This window comes from Mytilus galloprovincialis, chromosome 12 (assembly GCF_965363235.1).
Source record: "Mytilus galloprovincialis chromosome 12, xbMytGall1.hap1.1, whole genome shotgun sequence".
Lineage (NCBI taxonomy): Eukaryota > Metazoa > Mollusca > Bivalvia > Mytilida > Mytilidae > Mytilus > Mytilus galloprovincialis.
The window spans coordinates 79,288,897-79,314,959 of record NC_134849.1 but is presented as its reverse complement, the minus strand read 5'-3'; the positions used below and the strand labels follow the sequence as shown (position 1 = coordinate 79,314,959).

General features: G+C 32.4%; 2 protein-coding genes across 2 annotated transcripts in view; both read right to left on the bottom strand.

The window, feature by feature from the left end:
• Positions 1-16,361, bottom strand: part of LOC143054952 (uncharacterized) — an 82,988-nt gene extending 66,627 nt beyond the window's left edge. The window contains exons 1-6 of the mRNA XM_076228047.1: positions 16,284-16,361; positions 11,871-12,064; positions 9,126-9,208; positions 8,865-8,888; positions 3,602-3,685; positions 941-1,039 (exon numbers count right to left, since the gene is read on the bottom strand). Of these exons, the coding sequence (XP_076084162.1) occupies positions 941-1,039; positions 3,602-3,685; positions 8,865-8,882 (201 nt within the window). The 5' untranslated portion in view covers positions 8,883-8,888; positions 9,126-9,208; positions 11,871-12,064; positions 16,284-16,361. The remainder of the gene's footprint in view (positions 1-940; positions 1,040-3,601; positions 3,686-8,864; positions 8,889-9,125; positions 9,209-11,870; positions 12,065-16,283) is intronic.
• Positions 1-26,063, bottom strand: part of LOC143054955 (uncharacterized) — a 244,707-nt gene that overhangs the window by 205,398 nt on the left and 13,246 nt on the right. The gene's annotated exons all lie outside the window — the stretch shown is intronic.

The following is a 26,063-nucleotide window of genomic DNA, read 5'->3' as shown; positions in this document are numbered from 1 at the left end:
ACAAAATGAGACCCCACTTTATACATGTTATATAATTATTACACATATTTGTTTTAGCAATTAAGTGTAGATTCAGTATAATTGTTCATTCTAATAAAATATTTTTTTTAAGAAACATGAAAAGTAGTTATATTTTCTGTTTCAGAACAATAATATGAGTAAAAAGAGACCCCACTTTATATAATTATTACAAATATTTGTCCATTAAACCTGTCTAATTAACAACATGATTTAGTGTAGATTAATAGTAATGTGATCAGACTAAGTAGATAACATACTGTTGATGTGATGTCGATCTTACATCCTCTATCAATGAGGAGTCGACAGACCTCCAGGTGTCCATACTGGGCAGCCAATATTAATGCTGTCCATCCACTAACCTGGAATAATACAATTGACATCAAAACTTGTCTGATAAACTGGACAATGTTGTGTAATAAATATAAACAAAATATATATCACATGAATCAGTGGTCAAAACTGAATAAAATGACCAGTCACACTTTGTATTTATATTGTATATAAACAATAAATAAACATGTTTTGTTGTGAGATGTCAGAACTTCCATTAAACCTGATATCTTAAAAAAATATTTTTTTCAAGAAATGTGTAAAATAATTATATCAATGGATTCAGTAGAACAAAACAAACAAAATGAGACCCCACTTTATATGATTCTTACAAATATTTGTTCATTAAAACTGTCTAATTAACAACAGGAATTAATGTAGATTCAGTATAATTGTTCATTTTAATAAAAAAAAATATTTAAGAAACATGAAAAGGAGTAATATTTTCTAATTCAGAACAATAATATGAGTAAAATGAGACCCAACTTGATATAATTATTACAAATATCTGTTCATTAAACCTGTCTTATTAACAACATGATTTAGTGTAGATTAATAGTAATGTGATCAGACTAAGTAGATAACATACATTTGTGATGTCGATCTTACATCCTGTATCAATGAGGAGTCTACAGATCTCCAGGTGTCCTCCAATGGCAGCAAACATTAATGCTGTCTGTCCATACTCCTGGAATAATACAACTGACATCAAAACTTGTCTGATAAACTGGACAATGTTGTGTAATAAATATAAACAAAATATATATCACATGAATCAGTGGTCAAAACTGAATAAAATGACCAGTCACACTTGTATTTATATTGTATATAAACAATAAATAAACATGTTTTGTTGTGAAATGTCAAAATTTCCATTAAACCTGATATCTTAAAAAAATATTTTTTTCAAGAAATGTGTAAAATAATTATATCAATGGATTCAGTAGAACAAAACAAGTAAAATGAGACCCCACTTTATATGATTCTTACAAATATTTGTTTGTTAAAACTGTCTAATTAACAACAGGAATTAGTGTAGATTCAGTATAATTATTCATTTTAATAAAATATTTTTTTAAGAAACATGAAAAGTAGTTATATTTTCTAATTCAGAACAATAATACGAGTAAAATGAGACCCAACTTTATATAATTATTACAAACATTTGTTCATTAAACCTGTCTAATTAACAACATGATTTAGTGTAGATTAATAGTAATGTGATCAGACTAAGTAGATAACATACATCTGTGATGTCGATCTTACATCCTCTATCAATGAGATGTCTACAGATCTCCAGGTGTCCTCTCCTGACAGCCCTCATTAATGCTGTCACTTCAAACTCCTAGAATAATACAACTGACATCAAAACTTGTCTGATAAACTGGACAATGTTGTGTAATAAATATAAACCAAATATATATCACATGAATCAGTGGTCAAAACTGAATAAAATGACCAGTCACACTTGTATTTATATTCTATATAAACAATAAATAAACATGTTTTGTTGTGAGATGTCAAAACTTCCATTAAACCTGATATCTTAAAAAAATATTTTTTTCAAGAAATGTGTGAAATAATTATATCAATGGATTCAGTAGAACAAAACAAGTAAAATGAGACCCCACTTTATATGATTCTTACACATATTTGCTCGTTAAACTGTCTAATTAACAACAGGATTTAAGTGTAGATTCAGTATAATTATTCAACTGTCATGTTAATTTTTTTTTTAAGAAATGAATAAAATATTTATATCAATGGATTCATTAAAATTCTCTGAGTAAAATGACATCTCACTTTATATAATTCTAACAAGTATTTGTTTATATAATGATTAAATCTGTCTGATTAACATGATTCAGAATAATGATCAATTTTTTAAAAAGTAACTTTTTCAAAGAAATATGAAAAATAGTTACATTTCCTGATTTAGTACAAGGATACAAACAAAATGAGACCCCACTTTATATGATTCTTGTCTAATTAACAATATAATTTTGTATATATTAAGGAATGTGGTCAAAGTGAAGCAATAACATACATGTGTGATATTTGTTTTACTTCCGCTGTTAAACCTTGGTGTAAAAAATGGTCTTGTAAAGAACTTTATCAACTATAATTCAAAACAAACAAAAACAATTAACGAGAGAAAAAAAATACCTTTATGCATTTTTTCTCTCTCATTAAAACTGTTAAATTAAAAACAGATTTTCATTTAATATCGAATTCAGTATAATGATATATATCAGTTTTCATACAGATTTATAGATTATCGTTGGTTATCTCAACAAGATTAATTTTCTCGCTTGAGCCAGTCACGGCGAAAGCGAGAAAAGCAATCGAGTTGAGATGACCAATGATAATCTGTTTATCGCTATTTTACCTATGACAACGTTGTCAATTTCATGTCAATTTCATTAGCAACGCCACGTGGCTCCTTAGTTTCATACATTTCCATCTCAAGTGAGTAGCATGGTATGAAAATTATCACAAAAAAATATCAAAGGAAAAATGCACAAAATAGCGATAAATATTATTATATTATTTCAGAAGTAACTTGTAGTTATGTGTTTTATACTGCTAATGTACAATCTGTTATGTTCTGGAGTAACATGTAGTTGTGTGTTTTATACTGCTGGTGTACAATCTGTTATGTTCTGAAGTAACTTGTTGTTATGTGTTTTATACTGCTTGTGTACAATCTGTTATGTTCTAAGGTAACTTGCAGTTGTATATTTTATACTGCTGATGTACAATCTGTTATGTTCTGAAGTAACCTGTGGTTGAGTGTTTTATACTGCTGATGTACAATCTGTTATGTTCTGATGTAACTTGTTATGTGTTTTATACCGCTAATGTACAATCTGTTATGTTCTGAAGTAATTTATAGTTGTGTGTTTTATATTTCTTATGTACAATTTGTTCTGTTCTGAAGTAATTTTTAGAACTTTGTTTGTTTTATACTGCTTATGTACAATCTGTTATGTTCTGAAGCAACTTGTTTTTTATTTTTTATACTTCTGTTATTATAGTTCTAAAGTAAATTGTTGTCGTGTGTTTATGTACAATATTCAACATTTTGAAGTTACTTGTAGTTTTCACTGTTTCACTGTGCTTTAATTTTAAGTTACATGTAGTTTTGTGTCTTTTTTTTTGTTCATGTACCATAAAATGCTGTATCTTCAAATGATTTTTCTATGAATTATTAAAATAAGGTAGTTTTGAATGTGACTATTTTACTTACATCTCGATAATCAATGTCTGCACCATTCTGTAGGCTTAATTTTAAGGCTTCTATATCTCCATACCTAGCAGCTGTAGTTAGTTTCTGTAAGTATAACATAGAAATTACATTTAATCTTGATAATCAATGTCTGCACCATTCTGTAGACATAATTTTAAGGCTTCTATATCTCTATTCCCAGCAGCTGTAGTAAGTTTCTGTCAAAAACAGACAGAGAGGAATTCTTTAAATATCATATAATTGTTGGGAATTTGCATTTTATATTATCAAGAAAAACACCAAGAGTGCACACACTGAAATGTCTCGCCTTCTTTACTAATCATTGATATTATGTTGATAGTCCTAAATAAAAAGCTTTATCACAACTGTCACATAAACTTAACATTAACCAAGAAAACTAAACATTGACCAATGAACCATGAAAATGAGGTCAAGGCATGTACAGCTAACAATTCTTCCAAACAACAGATATAGTTGACCTATTGGTTATAGTCTAAGAAAACCAGACCAAAACACAATCAAAGAGCTGATAGCTCTGAAGTGGAAGAAGGTGAATAAAAAGTAACTTGAATTACCATAAAAGCAGCCCCACTTACCCAGGCTGCTTTGTTCCATTATTGTTTAAATGTATTTTTTTCTTCAAACAAGAAAAGGTCATAAGTACATGGATTTCCCATCCGTACAATCTCTTTCTATGTTCAGTTGACTATGAAAATTAGGTAAAATCTTTAATTTGGCAGTAAAATTAAGAAGATCATATCAAGAGGAACACATGTGTACTAAGTTTCAAGTTGATTGGATTTCAACTTCATCAAAAACTACCTCGACCATAAACTTTATAACCAGAAGCAGGACGGGCGGACAGACTAGAAAACATATTGCCCATAAATGGAGCATAAAAATAGTAAGACTTGTTACATACCCGCCAACTTTTGAAAGTTCCCATATGGGTTTTTACTGCACAACAACAATTTTAAAGGTTACAATTTTTAGCGACGTATTTTGCAAGATCTGGATTGTCTAGAAAAAGTGTCATATTTGTATGATGAACTTACATGCCTTTTCCTTAAGTCTGTTTGCATGATTCTAGTTATATATTAAATCGGTAGAAAAAATATACATGAAGCTAGCAGACCAGGGTTTATTTTCCAGATTAAGAATATTAGATGCTTGTTGAAATTTCCAATTTTGAATAATGCACAAAGATGGACCTTTAACAGGTTGGGAACAACACTCCAAATGAGGGTAACCTAACTGGAAGATCATCACAACCCACTGTAAAAAATGAGCACAAAAAAGTCATTTATACTCATATTATTTGATGAAACTTTTCCCCAAGAACTATTCATCTATTAAGTTCTGAATGGTCAAAACATCATGTTTTTTTATCGACATCAATTCTGTCGTAAATGTAACCAAATGATGTAGAAATTGTGTTTTTTCTTCAAATTGTAATGTTTATAGTTCCCTTTTTGCCTCTCTATTTGAATAAAATAAAATAATAAGAAGAATCTGTTTCTTGTTTTGTTTTGTTTTTGACAAATGATTGTTCACTGCTTGCAAATGAATCATTATATTTATATATCTTATCTGTATATATTTTTGTTCATGTCTCCATCTCCTTATCATTTGTAAATGTTTAGACAAATAAGAAAGAAATAAGCTCCACATGTATATTTGCAACATCGTAAATTAATTAAAAAAATAACATACACTAACACTAGTACTGCATGGATTTTAAGCATTATATGAAAGTCGTATTAGTAGAAGCTTAAAAAGACTTAAAAACCGTGTAAAATGTCTTGCTATTTCTTAGCTTACACAATAAAATCTAATATAAACTAACATTTACAAATCTAAATTTCAACATTTTACTAGGATTAATCTACCTACCAGACCTTTAATTAGTCTAGTTGCACATATTGTATGTTGATTTCTGATATATGAGAAACAAATTTATCATATAAACTTCAATGTAATCCTTGAAAGGAGGTCTAGATTGCTAAAATAATTTATAAATTTTAATTTTTTTATTTGTCCAAAATCATTTAAATTCATTTAATTAACATTATTTTATGATTATTTGATTAAAATATTAATCATTTATAGTCTTTTTACAATTTACATTTTTAAAAGCAAAATAACTGAAAACAGGCTAAAACAAAGGGAAGTAACAAAAAAGTATTTCAATATTCCCAATACACATCGTTTTGATAACACAACGGCAGTTAGCCGGAGGTAAACATCGTTGATTACCAGTATGTTTGACACCCAAGCTGTCAAGTGAAGCCATATAATTATACATCTTCTTTGATGTTCAGGTAAAATTTAACACAGGTGTCAATTACACCCGTACAGTAGTAAGAAATGATTAAATTTGGCGTCTGAAAATTTTCATTCATCACTAAATGATCAGTATAATGTCATAACCATGTCAGATGTAAGATGTGCAGTCAAGATGTCTACAAAACTCAAATGGCAAAGCAGATGGACAATTAGTGAAACTGGAAGACAGCTTTTCAACCTAATTCCTATCGTTGGTAAGGACGCACAACTAGACAAGCCTAACAACCAAATAGGAAGAATATTGTCAGAAATAAGAACGGGCTACAGCAGACTTAACAAATACAGAAACCAAATCGGTCAATCCCTCACGCCATATTGTGAATGCGGAGAAGAAGAAACATCAGAACACTTCCTGCTATACTGCCCAAGATACCAACAAGAAAGAGAGGACATGCGAAGACAAATGGAACTACTTAACATCGATCCAACAAATATACAGTCAATACTAGCACCACCAAAAAGAGAAACCTACGAAGCAACATCGCAAATTGTAGGGGAATATATTACAAAATCAGGGAGATTCCAAGAACTTGCAATCCCTGATTCCCGATCCTGCGCCTAAACAAGTATACCAAAGTACCGCGAGATATTACCTCGAGCAACGGTGTACCATAAGAGGAGGAAGATAGCACACAGAGAACAGTAGTGTCAATTATTGACCTTAGGATCAGGATCAGGAAATATTTCATACACGGGAGTTTTTTTCTCCTAAACGGGAGGACGGGAGGAGACCCCTGAAAATACGAAGGGCATCTAATTCACATGACAAAGGAAAACCATGAATGAAGACAACACTTTATATATCCTTTTTATTTATATAAAAACAAAATCTTCTTGTCTGCAGGATTGCAAATTCGTAACTTCAAGGGCGAACTTGTAAACAGGGCGAGTTGTCCCGATACCAAATTCACGCATGCGTAATACAAATATCTACAGTTAAAACATCCTGTTACAAGTAAACAAATAACGTTCATGTGGATGAGATGAAATCTAATAAATTACATAAATTACATAAATAAAAGGGTCATATTTACGATAGTGATTGTTTTACAATCATAATTTACAAATTAAATGATTCAGATGCCTAATCATGTGTAAAAATCGGTGTCAGGAATCTAAGTTGTTTTGAAATTGTAATATACGAAATGAATGCGGCATACAGAGACTCAATGCCAAGGGTCGGCCCCTTAAGTCTTCAGAAGACTTGACGTCTTCTTCCACTAAAAACTTAACACTAAGCAATGAACCGTGAAAATGAGGTCAAGGTCAAATAAAACCTGTGCGATTGACATATACATCAAAGAATATTTCCATACAGCAAATATAGTTGACATATATTGCATAAATATTAAATAAAAAGACCAAAACTCAAAAACTGAACTTTGACCACTGAACCATGAAAATGAGGTCACGGTCAGATGACACCTGCCAGCTAGACATGTACACCTTACAATCATTCATACACCAAATATGGTAGACCTATTGCATACAGTATAAGAAAAACAGACCAAAACACAAAAACCTTACTGTAACCACTGAACCATGAGGTCAGATAACACCTGTCAGTTGGAAATATACACTTTACAGTCCTTCCATACACTGAATATATACTAGATCTATTGCTTATAGTATCTGAGATATGGACCTGACCACCAAAACTTAACCTTGTTCACTGATTCATGAAATGAGGTCGAGGTCAAGTGAAAACTGTCTAACGGGCATGAAGACCTTGTAAGGTACACACATACCAAATATAGTAATCCTATTAATTCTAATAAGAGAGAATTTAACATTACAAAAAACATTTTTTTCAAGTAGTCACTGAACCATGGAAATGAGGTCAAGGACATTGGACATGTGACTGACGGAAACTTCATAACATTAGGCATCTATATACAAAGTATGAAGCATCCAGGTCTTCAACCTTCTAAAATATGAAGCTTTTAAGACATTAGCCGCCGTCGGATCACTATCCCTATGTCGAGCTTTCTGCGAATTAAGTCGCAGGCTCGACAAAAATTGTTAACCTTCAAAAAATTATTTTTTTATAGAATCATGAACTAGATTTGGCATATCCTTGATTTTTCTTTCTTGTAGTGTTTTCTGGACTTTGACCTTTGTCCTTTTAAAGACATGTAATACACTTAGCCCTTTAGTTGCCCCTACTTTTGTCCTTTTGAAGACATGTAATTGTGTTTCATTCACTTAGTCCTTTGATTGCCTTTTAAAGACATGTAATTGTGTTTCATTCACTTAGTCCTTTGATTGCCTTTTGAAGACATGTAATTGTGTTTCATTCACTTAGTCCTTTAATTGCCTTTTGAAGACATGTAATTGTGTTTCATTCACTTAGTCCTTTAATTGCCCCTTGGTACTGACTCATCCTTTTTTATATCAACTAGTAGAAATCTCTCTATTAACTTACATAAAGAGATACATATATAAATGTATGTAGACTGAATAAATGTAGATGTGGGATATAATAAAGCAATGAGAATGTAACCTAACAAGACAAAAAGTGTGTTGTATCAGTTGGCTCTTTATACCATAAAATAGATTGGTCTTATTCAACTCACATGAACTTAACAATGGCAAGGGGAAATAACTTCTGTATTATTTTTTTTTATGTAGAAAAATTGTCCCAATATTTTTTTCAAATAACTCTACAGACCTACTTAGAGTTACAAATAAACAAGGATTATGAAGGTACTACATAAATAATACACTATCTCCCACCACTCACTTTTAGAATCTTTTTTTCACCTTCCACCTTGCTTTGTCCCAGTTTTGTATTTTTTTGTTTTTGGAATTAGTTTGGTAGTTCACTTAGAATTCTACTAGTTTTTACTTGTATCTAATTGTACACTAATGGGGAACAAAACTACAAATGACAAGAAGACTATTAAGTAAATCTTACCTCATTCCAACTTTCCATTATAGCCTAAAAATAGAAAAGTAAAGTTATATTTAATATATACTGTTGAGTTTTAATTGAGGTATTTGTGTTATTGTCAATTGAAAAAAACATGATCACTAAAAAATACTGACCTAATATTTCTATCTTCTTATTTCATTCAAATAATATATAATAGCATTGAAACAGTCATTTATCTCAACTTTTCTGCACTATTTAAAGTTAATGAACTGAACTCAAAACCTTAAAAATCTAATCACATACCTGAATGAGGTACAAATGTATTCTACAAGCAGGATGTGACTCTTTCCATCAAACACCAGAACATCTATTGCACTTTCCCAGATCTAAAAATTTCAAGTTTTATTTACCAGCATTAAGACACACATAAAGAACAATATTAAATATCATATTGCAGCTTCTCAAAACACTGTCTATGATCAACTATTCCAGTCACATTAAATTCAATCATTTTTTATTCTGTATGTGCCTGTCCACAGCCAGGACCTATAATGTAGTGGATGTAGTTAGAAGCTGTGTACCATATTTGTTTTTCCTTCATTGTTGTAGTACAAAGTAGGCTGTTGATGTTTTCTTTGGAAATGTTTCACATTTTATCATACAATGTCTTTTTATAGATGATTATATGGTATGGGTTTTGGGTTTTGCTCATTGTTGAAGGCTATTGGACGACCTGTAATTGTTTATATCTTTGTCCTATGGTCTAGGAATAATTGTATCATTGTTAATCATACCACACCTCCTTAGGTAACTTCAAACTAGACAAATAGACTTGTGTCGCTGCATGCAAGTGATAGGCCATTTCTGGAATCATGTCTTTCACCGGAAAATATCCTCAATTTCGCACCCTTTTGTGACATCATTTACCAGATAGAAGGTGGGCCTGTATCCCTGCTCTATTAAAGTTTCAAGCATTTTCAGAATCGTCATTCTGCAGAGTAGTTTAGAAATAATTTATTTTCCGTAAGGACGCAATCTTAGTTCCCATACCACTTAAGGGAGGGTCACCAACTTATTAAATTTTAATTCTCCAAATATTTTGTGCAATATACAATCAAACTTTTTCACCCGTTCGCTCAACATGTGTTGGAAGTGACGATGCCTACATTTTAGTTATGTGGTGATGGAAGTCATATGACAGATTCAACTAACTACCGTATCCCGGAACTGGCCTATTGAGGCAACATATTCACTGAGGCATAAATGATCACTCCCTTACATCATTAATTATAAAGCCAAGAAAACTTTCATGAAAATTTTCTTTGCACAATGCACAACAGAAACTACAAGAATTTGTACATAGTCATCATAGTACATGGATGCCCCACTAACACTATCATTTTCTATGTTCAGTGGACTGTGAAATTGGGGTCAAAACTCATAGGGAACATGTGTAAGAAGTTTCAAGTTGATAGGACTTCATCTTCATCAAAAAATAGCTTGACAAAAAGCTTTAACCTGAAGTGGAGCAGACACATTTTCTATGTTCAGTGGACCGTGAAATGGATTCAGCTCTAAATTTGGATTGTGATTAAATAGTTGACACAGCATAGGTTTCTGACACAGAATGAATGTGGTCTAATGAACTTTAAATATTTTTTTTGCCTTTGAGCAATTAACTATGCTGTTGAATATTAATCCTCTCAAAAAAATGTTTGAAGAAATTTTCTTTTTATTTATGAAATCTGAAATGAGAAAAATTTAATCCCCCCCCCCCATTTTTTTTTCACATCCCCCTTTCTCTTTTCCCAAAACTAATCTCAATTCAAATTTCTAATGGAGTTTGCAACAATAACTACTCATTTAAATACATCATAAAATATTAAAATGTAAAATAAAGTGCTTGTTATCACTGAATGGTAAAGATTGTTTTAATTTATCAGTTGGTAGTTAAAGTGAATATACATTGTATATTGTATAAAACAATGATTTAAGTTGATTCAACTACTATTTTGGACAAAGAAAGATAACTCCAATTGAAAATTTCTTGCTATTGCATAATATTGTGCAATTAGATATTTCTTGCTATTGCACACTACTGTGCAATTGAAAATATTTGCTATTGCACAATACTGTGCAATTGAAGATTTCGTGCTATTGCGCAATACTGTGCAATTGAAAATATCTTGCTATTGCACAATACTGTGCAATTGAAGATTTCTTGCTATTGCTGAATACTGTGCAATTGAAAATTTCTTGCTATTGCACAATACTTAATATAATAATTTTGGATCCTGATTTGAACCAACTTGAAAACTGGCCCATAATCAAAAATCAAAGTACATGTTTAGATTCAGCATATCAAAAAAGCCCAAGAATTCAATTTTTGTTAAAATCAAACTTAGTTTAATTTTGGACCCTTTGGACTTTAATGTAGACCAATTTGAAAACGGGACCAAAAAATTAAGAATCTACATACACAGTTAGATTTGGCATATCAAAGAACCCCAATTATTCAATTTTTGATAAATTCAAACAAAGTTTAATTTTGGACCCTGATTTGGACCAACTTGAAAACTGGTCCAATAATAAAAAATCTAAGTACATTTTTAGATTCAGCATATCAAAGAACCCCAAGGATTCATTTTTTGATAAAATCAAACTAAGTTTAATTTTGGACCCTTTGGACCTTAATGTAGACCAATTTGAAAACTGGACCAAAAATTAAGAATCTACATACACAGTTAGATTCGGCATATCAAAGAACCCCAATTATTCAATTTTTGATGAAATCAAACAAAGTTAAATTTTGGACCCTTTGGGCCCCTAATTCCTAAACTGTTGGGACCAAAACTCCCAAAATCAAACCCAACCTTCCTTTTATGGTCATAAACCTTCATTAAAATAAAGACCTTGTCATATGAGGTTATTTTTGATTTGTTGACTATATATTGACCTGTATTCTTACTTTGTTGGGTTGCTGTCTCATTGACATGTATCTCACTTAGTAATATGATCCTATATAGTTCACATATAATGTACACTTACCTATAATAACTTGACTGGACAAGGATCACATTGACTGGACAAGGATCTCATTGACTGGACAAGTATCATATTGACTGGACAAGGATCACATTGACTGCATGGACAAGGATCACATTGACTGCATGGACAAGGATCACATTGACTGGACAAGGATCACATTGACTGGACAAGGATCACATTGACTGGACAAGGATCTACAAAATACAAATAATCGAAGTTCAAACTAAAGGTGTCACACCACCAATTACTCCCTCAAATTTAGAACGTATGTGAAAGTAGGCCTACTCGGACAAAAAATAGTGCATTTGATGTCATTGTTTACTTAAACTACCCAACAAATTTGCAGAAATGAAACTTTTGGTGAAGGAAAAATATATTAAGACCATTTTGAGCCCAAATTTACTTGTCTATGAGTTGACATTAAAAATTGAGGATTAATGCGCTCCATAGTATACTAATTTAAGATTTCAAGAAAACCAGGGGTTATTTTTAGTGGTACATCCATTCGGAAGGTCTCTTCTTTCTTATATGGCTTTAAAGGTATGCTGAAAATTGGCATGACGAAAGGTGATACCTGTACGATTCAGGACATACCTGGTTTGTAAGAGGTTAAACTTAAGATAAAAAATTTAGAAAGCTATGAAAATTGCAAAATTTGGTTGTACAGATAGGGACTTTTAATTGGTGGTCTGACACCTTTAAGCAAAATGCGGTGAAACATCAAAATCAGAAAACAATTGGTTTTTTTTTGTCTTAACTGATCATTTGAGATAATAGTAGCCACATTTCAATCTTTTTGGCAGCAAAATGTCACATATTGCAAATTTTGAGTTTGTGCTATTTTTAGCTTTTCCCACCCTGACAATATGCTTTTATATAAAAAATGTCCTAAATAATGTTATAAATGCACAGAAAGTTATTCTGTGGTGTTAAACATTGAAACATAGGTTGTTTACTACCCCCAAACAAATTTTGTCATGCAGATTTAATGAAATTATTTGATTTTTACCCCTTATATCATTGCGTCATAATATGTACTTGGCAGATAGCATAGCCTAATGTAAACACTGCAGAAACTCACAAAAGTACCATTTATTATTCCAAATGAAATTTTATATCTTAAATTTATTAACTGATGTAAATAAACACAGTTAAATGACCATGACTGCACTTTTGATCAATTTGTAGTACTTTACTGACACCAGATGAAAAAAAGGGGAGTCAATATTCCTCGACACTTCAATACCTTGGATTTTTTACTAAATTCATTGCAAAAATTGTGGAAAGTCTTGAAAGTAGTAAAACAAACAAGGAAAAAACAGCAAACACTGATCTTGATATTGAAAGTTTATGTTCCTGTAGCCCAAAATGAAATTTTCAAGTATTTTCTATCAAAGTCATACATTACAGTCAGTTTAAATTGAGCTGTGAAATTTTTAATATAAGTCGCATAATGCTCAGATAGGCTGTTTTTAACTACAAATTGACTAAGGATTAAGAATAAAGCAAAATAAAAGATTTCTAATCAACTTTTTTGTCTCTTTAGGTGTCACACCACCAATTATTCCCTCAAATTTAGAACGTATGTGAAAGTAGGCCTACTCGGACAAAAAATAGTGCATTTGATGTCATTGTTTACTTAAACTACCCAACAAATTTGCAGAAATGAAACTTTTGGTGAAAGAGAAATATATTAAGACCATTTTGAGCCCAAATTTACTTGTCTATGAGTTGACATTAAAAATTGAGGATTAATGCGCTCCATAGTATACTAATTTAAGATTTCAAGAAAACCAGGGGTTATCTTTAGTGGTACATCCATTCGGAAGGTCTCTTCTTTCTTATATGGCTTTAAAGGTATGCTGAAAATTGGCATGACGAAAGGTGATACCTGTACGATTCAGGACATACCTGGTTTGTAAGAGGTTAAACTTAAGATAAAAAATTTAGAAAGCTATGAAAATTGCAAAATTTGGTTGTACAGATAGGGACTTTTAATTGGTGGTCTGACACCTTTGACAAGGCTAAAAAGAAAACACCAACAAACAACAGTACACAAAACACAAAATAAACAAGCATTCTGACATTATTGCATGGCATACATAGTCCCCTAGGACCCCTACCAATTAAAAAATCATTGTACTGGAACAAAATGTTAACTTGATCTATAACTTGTCATGGTTTAAACTATATAACAAAGACAAGTCAATATCTTCAAGCATGCATGACGACTCAAAGTGTGGAAAACTGATTATTTAAGCAAATTTTCGAAGATCAAGGACCATAACTCTGCACAAAACCATCAGACTGGAACAAAATTTGAGTTTGATCTGTAACTTGTCATGATAAAACTATAGACCAATTATCAAATCAATATCTTCAAGTATGACGAAACGAAGTGAGGAAAACTGATTATTTAAGTGAATTTTCAAAGTCCAAGGACCACAACTCTGTACAAAACCATCAGACCAGAACTTAATTCGAACTTGATCTGTAACATGTCATTATGAAGCAATAAACCAAATATTAAATCAATATCTTCAAGCACAAAGAAAACAAGCATGGCAATACATAGTCCCCTACCGGTTAAAAAAATCATTGTAATGGAACGAAATTCTAACTTGATCTATAATTTGTCATGGTGTAAACTACATAAAAAAACAAACAAACCTACCACTTAATTCTTCAAACAATTTACTAAAGAGAAGGGAAAAAATCCAAAATGTCATTTATCTTAATACAGTGTCTTTTAAAAAATGAGTTATTTCCCTTTGAACAAAAATCTAGTAATTAATAAGTATTTCATCAAAAATATAATTCTAGGGAAAGTTAATAAAAAATGAGTACGTATTTCCCTTTGAACAGAAATCTATTAATTAATAAGTATTTCATCAAAAATTTAATTCTAGGGAAAGGGCTTTAACTGAACAAGGAGAAAAGCTAAAATCAAACTTGACCTGTAACTTGTCATAATAAAACAATACACCAAATATCAAATCAATATCTTCAAGCATGAAGAAAAAAGTCTAGAAACTTATTTGCCGGACTGACAGACAGATGGACAGACAGACAGACGAACAGAGTGCAAACCTAAAGTCTCCTTCGACTTCGTCAGTAGGGGACTAATAAACAGCTGCGCCACGAGCGCATGATATGCCCGTCGTCTTGTGAAAAAAAAACATTAAAAAATGTTTGGAATAACGCGAGGGTTGTTCAGGAAGTCATGCTAGGTATATCTTGACTCATTCCTTATTCCTGCTCAATAGGAAGTTTATATGAGAGACAGAAAAAAAATTGCTCACAACATGTTTTATATGTTTTTTACCAAAAAGCTCAATAAAAATTCAATTACTCAAAAATAAAATAAAGAATCATCACAAAAAGTATACAGATCTTCAGATTAATATAACTAAGACATGTAAAAAGTGTGTAAAGATTTAAGCAATAATCATAAATCGTTTTTGAGATACGGTACGACATGTGAAAAAAACACACCCCTGTTTTAGTTACAAAGTCCCGTAACTGAAAAAGTTTTAATCTTATTTTCGCCAAAAAGTATACAGATCGTTTGATCATCATAAGAAACAACTATGTTAATTTTAATGAAATTTGGATAAATTGTTCTCAAGAAATGGTGCGACATGGTCAGACGGACGCCAGACATTAGTATACTATAATACGTCCCGTCAAAATTTTGACGAGCATATAAAACCTGGAAAACTGATTTGCTGGTCTGACGGATGGACAGACAGACAGACATAGACAGACAGACATAGACAGACAGACAGACTGACGGAGTGCAAACCTAAAGTCCCCTTCGACTTTGTCGGTAGAAAAATAAAAACCTTAAGACTGAGTAACACAAACCCCACCAAAAGTTTGTGGTGATCTCAGGTGCTCAGGAACGGTAAGCAGATCATTCTCCAAATGTGGCACTTGTGTTGCTCATGAATGTAAGTACAAACCCACTGATAGGTCTATAATTTAAAGATGCTTGTCAATGGTTGAATACAATTTTGACCTCTTTCATTGAATGGTTGCTGTCCCATTAACATAAATATCCCAAGTTCACTTCATAGTCGAAAACTCTTATTTTTTTAAGCAATTTACATTGTAATGATTGCAATGTTTTGTTAGACATGTTAGTTTGGTAATCATATAGTTGTGTCACATATTTTTTTTGTTTTCCATATAAATACATGTATAACAAAAGTAGATGAGTGCAAAATGTTAATCCTGTTAGCTCTTTATTATCTCCCCTTTAAGCATTTTAACATTGTAATGAAACGTCTTGAAAAATTGGGTTATTTATACAATTATACATTTTAACATTGTTAATTGAATTTCATTTGATAAAATAAATAACATCTGAACATAACGATTCAATACAATTTGACTATAATATTCACTTACCTTTACTAAACGTGTATTAAATCGACTGGATTTGAATCAAATAAAAACGAACAGTAGATCTTTAAACTGAAAATATAAAATAGCTCAATTACAGTTTCAGATGAATATCGGTTGAACCATTTCTGAATATATTATGTATATACTTTTTTTAGCTTGTATCAAGTAACTTGTCTGTGTCATGAATGAAAGAGATATGACCTTCTGTATATAGTACCATACATAGCTTGGTGTAGGAGTTTTTAGGACAAATTCATAATAGCATGAAGGCCTGTTATTAGCAAGGCTGTCTAATGGGAGTTATTTTTGTGTCATGTCACTGTATTATTAGCATGGCTGTCTAATGGGAGTTATCTTTGTGTCATGTCACTGCATTATTAGCCAGGCTGTCTAAATGTCTAATGGGAGTTATTTTTGTGTCACGTCACTGTATTGTAATCCAGGCTGTCTAATGGGAGTTATTTTTGTGTCATGTCACTGTATTATTAGCCAGGCTGTCCAATATGAGTTATTTTTGTGTCACGTCACTGTATTGTAATCCAGGCCGTCTAATATGAGTTATTTATGTGTCATGTCACTGTATTATTAGCATGGCTATCTAATTGGAGTTATTTTTGTGTCACGTCACTGTATTATTAGCAAGGCTGTCTAATGGGAGTTATTTTTGTGTCACTTCACTGTATTATTAGCCAGGCTGTCTAATGGGAGTTATTTTTGTGTCACTTCACTGTATTATTAGCCAGGCTGTCTAATGGGAGTTATTTTTGTGTCACATAACTGAATTATTAGCAAGGGTGTCTTATGGGAGTTATTTTTGTGGCATGTCACTGTATTATTAGCCAGGCTGTCTAATGGGAGTTATTTTTGTGTCACATAACTGAATTATTAGCCAGGCTGTCTAATGGGAGTTATTTTTGTGGCATGTCACTGTGTTATTAGCCAGGCTGTTTAATGGGAGTTATTTTTGTGTCATGTCACTGTATTATTTACCAGGCTGTTTAATGGGAGTTATTTTTGTGTCTCGTCACTGTATTATTATCAAGGGTGTCAAATGGGAGTTATTTTTGTGTCATGTCACTGTGTTATTATCAAGAGGTCTAATGGGAGTTATATTTGTGTCATGTCACTGTGTTATTATCAAGAGGTCTAATGGAAGTTATATTTGTGTCATGTCACTGTTTTATTAGCAAAACTGTCTAATGGGAGTTATTTTTGTGTCACATCACTGTATTATAAGCAAGGGTGTCTAATTGGAGTTTTTTTTTGTGTCATGTCACTGTATTATTAGTCAGGCTGTCAAATGGAGTTATTTTTGTGTCATGTCACAGTATTAGTAGCAAGGTGTCTAATAGGAGTTATTTTTGTGTCATGTCACAGCATTATTACCAAGGGTGTCTAATTGGAGTTATTTTTGTGTCACGTCACTGTATTATTAGCAAGGGTGTCTAATCGGAGTTTTTTTGTGTCATGTCACTGTATTATTAGCAAGGGTGTCTAATCGGAGTTTGTTTGTGTCATGTAACTGTATTATTAGCCAGGCTGTCTAATTGGAGTTATTTTTGTGTCACATAACTGAATTATTAGCCAGGCTGTCTAATGGGAGTTATTTTTGTGTCATGTCACAGTATTATTACCAAGGGTGTCTAATTGGAGTTATTTTTGTGTCACGTCACTGTATTATTAGCAAGGGTGTCTAATCGGAGTTTTTTTGTGTCATGTCACTGTATTATTAGCAAGGGTGTCTAATCGGAGTTTTTTTGTGTCATGTAACTGTATTATTAGCCAGGCTGTCTAATTGGAGTTATTTTTGTGTCACATAACTGAATTATTAGCCAGGCTGTCTAATGGGAGTTATTTTTGTGCCATGTCAGTGATGTCACTGTATTATTATCAAGGGTGTCTAATTGGAGTTATTTTTGTGTCACGTCACTGTATTATTAGCAAGGTTGTCTAATCGGAGTTTTTTTGTGTCATGTCACTGTATTATTAGCCAGGCTGTCTAATTGGAGTTATTTTTGTGTCACGCTACTGTATTATTAGCCAGACTATCTAAATATATATATGTATCACTTAAAAATACTTCATTGGTACTTTTATTTATAGTTAAGTTATGAATGTTTCTTATAAACATATCAATGTGTGTGTGTTATCTCCCTGTTTAAACATATCTATGTGTGTGTGTGTTATCTCCTTGTTTAAACATATCAATGTGTGTGTGTTATCTCCCTGTATAAACATATCAATGTTTGTGTGTTATCTCCCTGTATAAACTGTGCATATCAATGTTTGTGTGTTATCTCCCTGTTTAAACATATCAATGTTTGTGTGTTATCTCCCTGTATATACATATCAATGTTTGTGTGTTATCACCCTGTATAAACATATCAATGTTGGTGTGTTATCTCCTTGTTTCTTATAAACATATCAATGTTTATGGGTTATCTCCCTGTTTCTTATAAACACATCAATGTTTGTGTGTTATCTCCCTGTTTCAATAAAACAAAACAGACCTGTATAATGAGGAATTATTTCATTAACATAAATAAATCCTAAATTTTATGACCCGCTTCATTAAAATGTTGACCTTGTCATATGAGGTTATTTTTGATTTGTTGACTATATATATAGATATATATTGACCTTTACACATCTCCATTCTTGACTTGTTTGGTTGCTGTCTCATTGTCATTTATGGGTTCAGATCTTCACACCGGTAGTTAGGTACAACCGACAGACTTTCAAATTTTTGCATGTTAAAAAGTTACAAAAGCAATTTGAACAAAAATATATGAAATGAAGAATAAAAATAATCTCCAAATATGCAACTTTACTAAAAGGAAACTTATGCATTTGCTTAAATTCTTCACAATTGAATTGATGTGTATTCAAGTGACCAGGTCACGGCTAATTTAGACCCTGCTGGGAGATAATCAACATAAACAATGTATATAGTTTTTACATGTACATTCAAAATACCATATACCACCAATGAGTAAAAAAGACACAAAGAATATGATGACATCATTACAATGTTATTTGCCTTCAAAAGTAGAATGGTTGAACTTTTAAGCATTGAACTTGTGCTAAAGGAAAAAGAAATGTGAGTTATATGACAATGAGACAGCAACCAAACAAGTCAAGAATGGAGATGTGTAAAGGTCAATATATATCTATATATATAGTCAACAAATCAAAAATAACCTCATATGACAAGGTCAACATTTTAATGAAGCGGGTCATAAAATTTAGGATTTATTTATGTTAATGAAATAATTCCTCATTATACAGCTTAAAACAGTCCGAAAGATAGGATCTGACTAAAGACCAAAATTTTGACATGGAAAAACAAGTATGTTAATTTTTCCCACAAACAGTGAAAGGGAAATGGTCATTGGATAACAAAAATTAAAACTCGACCCCATACAAAATCTTGATGAAAAATAAACACCCAGCAACTATGTATCTTGCAAAAAAAAGTGGTTAAAAGAAAACGAAGTTGAGCTGTTAACTGACACAAAGTTAGGCTAGTATTCTTAAGCAGCAATTAAAACTAAACCAGATATTTTTTGGTTAAATAATCAAGAGTTTTCTAAATATACTGCCGAGATTTACCTATTATTACTTTAAATAAATCAAATAAGAAAGGTAATAACTGTCCTTTCCTAGATTTAGATATTTCAGTTTTACAGAGGAAACTCCACCATTGTCTACACTAAAATTTACGACAAAAAGGATGATGTTTGATTCCTTATTGTTAATTTTCCTTTTCTGGATGGTGATGTTCCATCTTATGGTGTTTATATATCACAACTCTTTCGCCTTTGGATTTTAATGGACGTTATCTATGTATTACTGGTAAATTATCAAGTCAGGGATTTCGCTACCACAAATTACTTAAAACTTTTACTAAATTCTTCCATAAACAATGATAGATATAAAGATTTAGTTTTAAAGTCTGGTTGTACCTGTAGAAAACTTATTTCAAAAGTGATAGCACATCTACATTTTTACGGAGAGGTTGTTTACAGTGCCTGGAAATTTAGAAACGATCCTGGTAAACTTATCAATCCTTTAAATATTGTAAATTCAGAAATTAATGCGATGTTTTTATTATTGCGAAAAATGCGACAGAGTTGAAATCGCAATAATCTAAACTCGCATTTTGAAATATTTTATATGATTTAAACAGGATTTTTCTCAAAATCGTAAAAATAAAAATCGCATTTAAGTCTTAACTGACCAAATCACAATAATAAATGCACGTGATAATTTCTGAATTAACAGTAAACTTATTCTAAAAGGTTACCAATTCAACACTGTAATAAGATCTTTGAATATTGTTTTTATTGGTATTTATATTGATTTTGTTATCAGTAAATTAAAAGCAAACTAAATATTGTTATATACATATGCACACTCATGGATCTACAGTCTGTCAGTACCTAGCCTGGCCTGTATCTTGGCATTGCACAAGGTCATGTTTTTCTCTGACTATTTATGACGTCTTTAACTAAATCCATGGGATGTTGGATGTGTAATAATTGATAATTGTAACATAAATTTTCTTTTTTCTTTTGCTGTTTTAAGGGGGCTCCTGGGTATAAATCAAATTTTTTTTCTAATATAGGAATTCGCTATATTTTTTAATAAGTGAACTTTATCATATACTTAAAAGAAAAATGGAATAAAAAAATGGGGTCACTGTTCATTTAAGCTCACAATCTGCCTCCGGAAGAAGCATACATTTTTGTTAATGTCCTTTTTTTCTGTTGAACTAATAGGAGAAATAGAGGTAATATCGAAATAAAAAAATAACCTAATTACAGAAATCGCTTATATTTTACAATTATTTAGTTTATGTACAGCTTATATGAAAACAATAATAAAAAATATAGGTCACCGATGAGTTAAAAAAGGTATTTCAAATTTAATGCCAAAAAATGACATTTTTGCACCAAAGGGAGATAATTTGGAGCTTTTTTTCAATGATATAAACATTTTAAAAGTCATCTGGGGCCAAACCAAATCGATTTTTTTGGGTTGATTTTTTTTACCATATCATAAAGTAATAACTAATAGTGTAATAAATAAAATTTGAAATGAAAACATAAAGGTTCAATTTTTTGCTGAAACTGTTGTACCCATGAGCCACCTTAATGAAATAATTCGCTTAAAAGGTGTGTTTACGGAAAACCATGGTATATTATATGCAAATTGATGAATCATACTTTGCTAATTAAATATGCAACTCAACTAGAATCTAAAAGAAAGAAGGCGGAGCTTAGCTATGGTACAAAATATTCATGTCATAATGGTTATGTCACTCTAATGTTAATACCCAGACTATCTCTACTGGGAGTCATTCTGGTCAGGTCACTCTAACGTTAATAGCCAGACTATCTCTACTGGGAGTCATTCTGTGTCATGTCACTCTAATGTTAATAGCCAGAATATCTCTACTGGGAGTCTTTTTGTGTCATGTCATTCTAATGTTAATAGCCAGACTACATGTATCTCTACTGGGAGTCATTTTGTGTCATGTCACTCTAATGTTAATAGCCACACTATCTCTACTGGGAGTCATTTTGTGTCATGTCACTCTAATGTTAATAGCCAGACTATCTCTACTGGGAGTCATTCTGTGTCATGTCACTCTAATGTTAATAGCCAGACTATCTCTACTGGGAGTCTTTTTGTGTCATGTCATTCTAATGTTAAAAGTCAGACTATCTCTTCTGGGAGTCATTTTATGTCATGTCACTCTTATGTTAATAGCCAGACTATCTCTACTGGGAGTCTTTTTGTGTCATGTCATTCTAATGTTAATAGTCAGACTATCTCTACTGGGAGTCATTTTATGTCATGTCACTCTTATGTTAATAGCCAGACTATCTCTACTGGGAGTCATTGTATGTCATGTCACTCTAATGTTAATAGCCAGACTATCTCTACAAGGAGTCATTCTGTGTCATGTCACTCTAATGTTAATAGCCAGACTATCTCTACTGGGAGTCTTTTTGTGTCATGTCATTCTAATGTTAATAGCCAGACTACATGTATCTCTACTGGGAGTCATTGTATGTCATGTCACTCTAATGTTAATAGCCACACTACTTCTACTGGGAGTCATTTTGTGTCATGTCACTCTAATGTTAATAGCCACACTATCTCTACTGGGAGTCATTTTGTGTCATGTCACTCTAATGTTAATAGCCACACTATCTCTACTGGGAGTCATTTTGTGTCATTCTAATGTTAATAGCCAGACTATCTCTACTGGGAGTCATTTTATGTCATGTCACTCTAATGTTAATAGCCACACTATCTCTACTGGGAGTCATTTTGTGTCATGTCACTCTAATGTTAATAGCCACACTATCTCTACTGGGAGTCATTTTGTGTCATGTCACACTAATGTTAATATCCAGACTATCTCTACTGGGAGTCATTTTATGTCATGTCACTCTAATGTTAATAGACAGACTATCTCTACTGGGAGTCATTCTGGTCATGTCACTCTCACGTTATTAGTCAGACTGTCTCTACTGGGAGTCATTTTATGTCATGTCACTCTAATGTTAATATGCAGACTATCTCTACTGGGAGTCATTTTGTGTCATGTCACTCTAATGTTAATAGCCAGACTATCTCTACTGGGAGTCATTCTGTGACATGTCACTCTAATGTTAATAGCCAGACTATCTCTACTGGGAGTCATTTTGTGTCATGTCACTCTAATGTTAATATCCAGACTATCTCTACTGGGAGTCAGTTTGTGTCATGTCACTCTAATGTTAATAGCCAGACTATCTCTACTGGGAGTCATTCTGTGACATGTCAGTCTAATGTTAATAGCCAGACTATCTCTACTGGGAGTCATTTTATGTCATGTCACTCTAATGTTAATAGCCAGACTATCTCTACTGGGAGTCATTCTGTGTCATGTCACTCTAATGTTAATAGCCAGACTATCTCTACTCGGAGTCTTTTTGTGTCATGTCATTCTAATGTTAATAGCCAGACTACATGTATCTCTACTGGGAGTCATTTTGTGTCATGTCACTCTAATGTTAATAGCCACACTATCTCTACTGGGAGTCATTTTGTGTCATGTCACTCTAATGTTAATAGCCACACTATCTCTACTGGGAGTCATTTTGTGTCATGTCACTCTAATATTAATAGCCAGACTATCTCTACTGGGAGTCATTTTATGTCAGGTCACTCTAATGTTAATAGACAGACTATCTCTACTGGGAGTCATTTTATGTCAGGTCACTCTAATGTTAATAGACAGACTATCTCTACTGGGAGTCATTCTGGTCATGTCACTCTCACGTTATTAGTCAGACTGTCTCTACTGGGAGTCATTTTATGTCATGTCACTCTAATGTTAATAGCCAGACTATCTCTACTGGGAGTCATTTTATGTCATGTCACTCTAATGTTAATATGCTGACTATCTCTACTGGGAGTCATTTTGTGTCATGTCACTCTAATGTTAATAGCCAGACTATCTCTACTGGGAGTCATTCTGTGACATGTCACCCTAATGTTAATAGCCAGACTATCTCTACTGGGAGTCATTTTGTGTCATGTCACTCTAATGTTAATATCCAGACTATCTCTACTGGGAGTCATTTTGTGTCATGTCACTCTAATGTTAATAGCCAGACTATCTCTACTGGGAGTCATTTTGTGTCATGTCACTCTAATGTTAATATCCAGACCATCTCTACTGGGAGTCATTTTGTGTCATGTCACTCTAATGTTAATATCCAGACTATCTCTACTGGGAGTCATTTTGTGTCATGTCACTCTAATGTTAATATCCAGACCATCTTTACTGGGAGTCATTTTGTGTCATGTCACTCTAATGTTAATAGTCAGATTATCTCTACTGGGAGTCATTTTATGTCATGTCACTCTAATGTTAATAGCCAGACTATCTCTTCTGGGAGTCATTTTATGTCATGTCACTCTAATGTTAATATCCAGACCATCTCTACTGGGAGTCATTTTGTGTCATGTCACTCTAATGTTAATAGCCAGACTATCTCTACTGGGAGTCATTTTGTGTCATGTCACTCTAATGTTAATATCCAGACCATCTCTACTGGGAGTCATTTTGTGTCATGTCACTCTAATGTTAATAGACAGACTACATGTATCTCTACTGGGAGTCATTTTGTGTCATGTCACTCTAATGTTAATAGCCAGAATTATCTCTACTGGGAGTCATTTTGTGTCATGTCACTCTAATGTTAATAGCCACACTATCTCTACTGGGAGTCATTTTGTGTCATGTCACTCTAATGTTAATAGCCACACTATCTCTACTGGGAGTCATTTTGTGTCATGTCACTCTAATATTAATAGCCAGACTATCTCTACTGGGAGTCATTTTATGTCAGGTCACTCTAATGTTAATAGACAGACTATCTCTACTGGGAGTCATTCTTGTCATGTCACTATAATGTTAATATGCAGACTATCTCTACTGGGAGTCATTTTGTGTCATGTCACTCTAATGTTAATAGCCAGACTATCTCTACTGGGAGTCATTTTGTGTCATGTCACTCTAATGTTAATATCCAGACCATCTCTACTGGGAGTCATTTTGTGTCATGTCACTCTAATGTTAATATCCAGACTATCTCTACTGGGAGTCATTTTGTGTCATGTCACTCTAATGTTAATATCCAGACTATCTCTACTGGGAGTCATTTTGTGTCATGTCACTCTAATGTTAATAGCCAGACTATCTCTACTGGGAGTCATTTTGTGTCATGTCACTCTAATGTTAATATCCAGACCATCTTTACTGGGAGTCATTTTGTGTCATGTCACTCTAATGTTAATAGTCAGATTATCTCTACTGGGAGTCATTTTATGTCATGTCACTCTAATGTTAATAGCCAGACTATCTCTACTGGGAGTAATTTTATGTCATGTCACTCTAATGTTAATATCCAGACCATCTCTACTGGGAGTCATTTTGTGTCATGTCACTCTAATGTTAATAGCCAGACTATCTCTACTGGGAGTCATTTTGTGTCATGTCACTCTAATGTTAATATCCAGACCATCTCTACTGGGAGTCATTTTGTGTCATGTCACTCTAATGTTAATATCCAGACTATCTCTACTGGGAGTCATTTTGTGTCATGTCACTCTAATGTTAATAGCCAGACTATCTCTACTGGGAGTCATTTTGTGTCATGTCACTCTAATGTTAATAGCCAGACTATCTCTACTGGGAGTCATTTTATGTCATGTCACTCTAATGTTAATAGTCAGACTATCTCTACTGGGAGTCATTCTGTGTCATGTCACTCTAATGTGCAATGAAATAGTTTTTGAACAACATTTTAGTTATTCAATTGTTTTAATATATTTAGGTTTTGCATGTATTTAATTATTCTAGACTTAGTCGTAAATTTAGGCATAAGTGTTTTACACGGATTATGTGTCATAATCTTGGACAAAGGTCTTTTAAATGCATTTACTCTATTTATTTCATTATTCATTCTATGTGACAGTTTGGACTATAATTTTCAAATACGTGTCGGACACTAATTACTCTTTTAATCTATTGTTATTTCTAATTTGTCATCTGTTAATCTTCTTAATCCTTTAATTGATTGTGCTTATATATATTGTTATTGTTTGTATGTTCATTACATTTAGTTTGGAGTTTGTTGTTCGGTCTTGCCGGACTGCTAAAATAAAAGTTAAAGGAGCGAATCTTCCTTCTTGATTTACATATAGTCGAATAGCCAT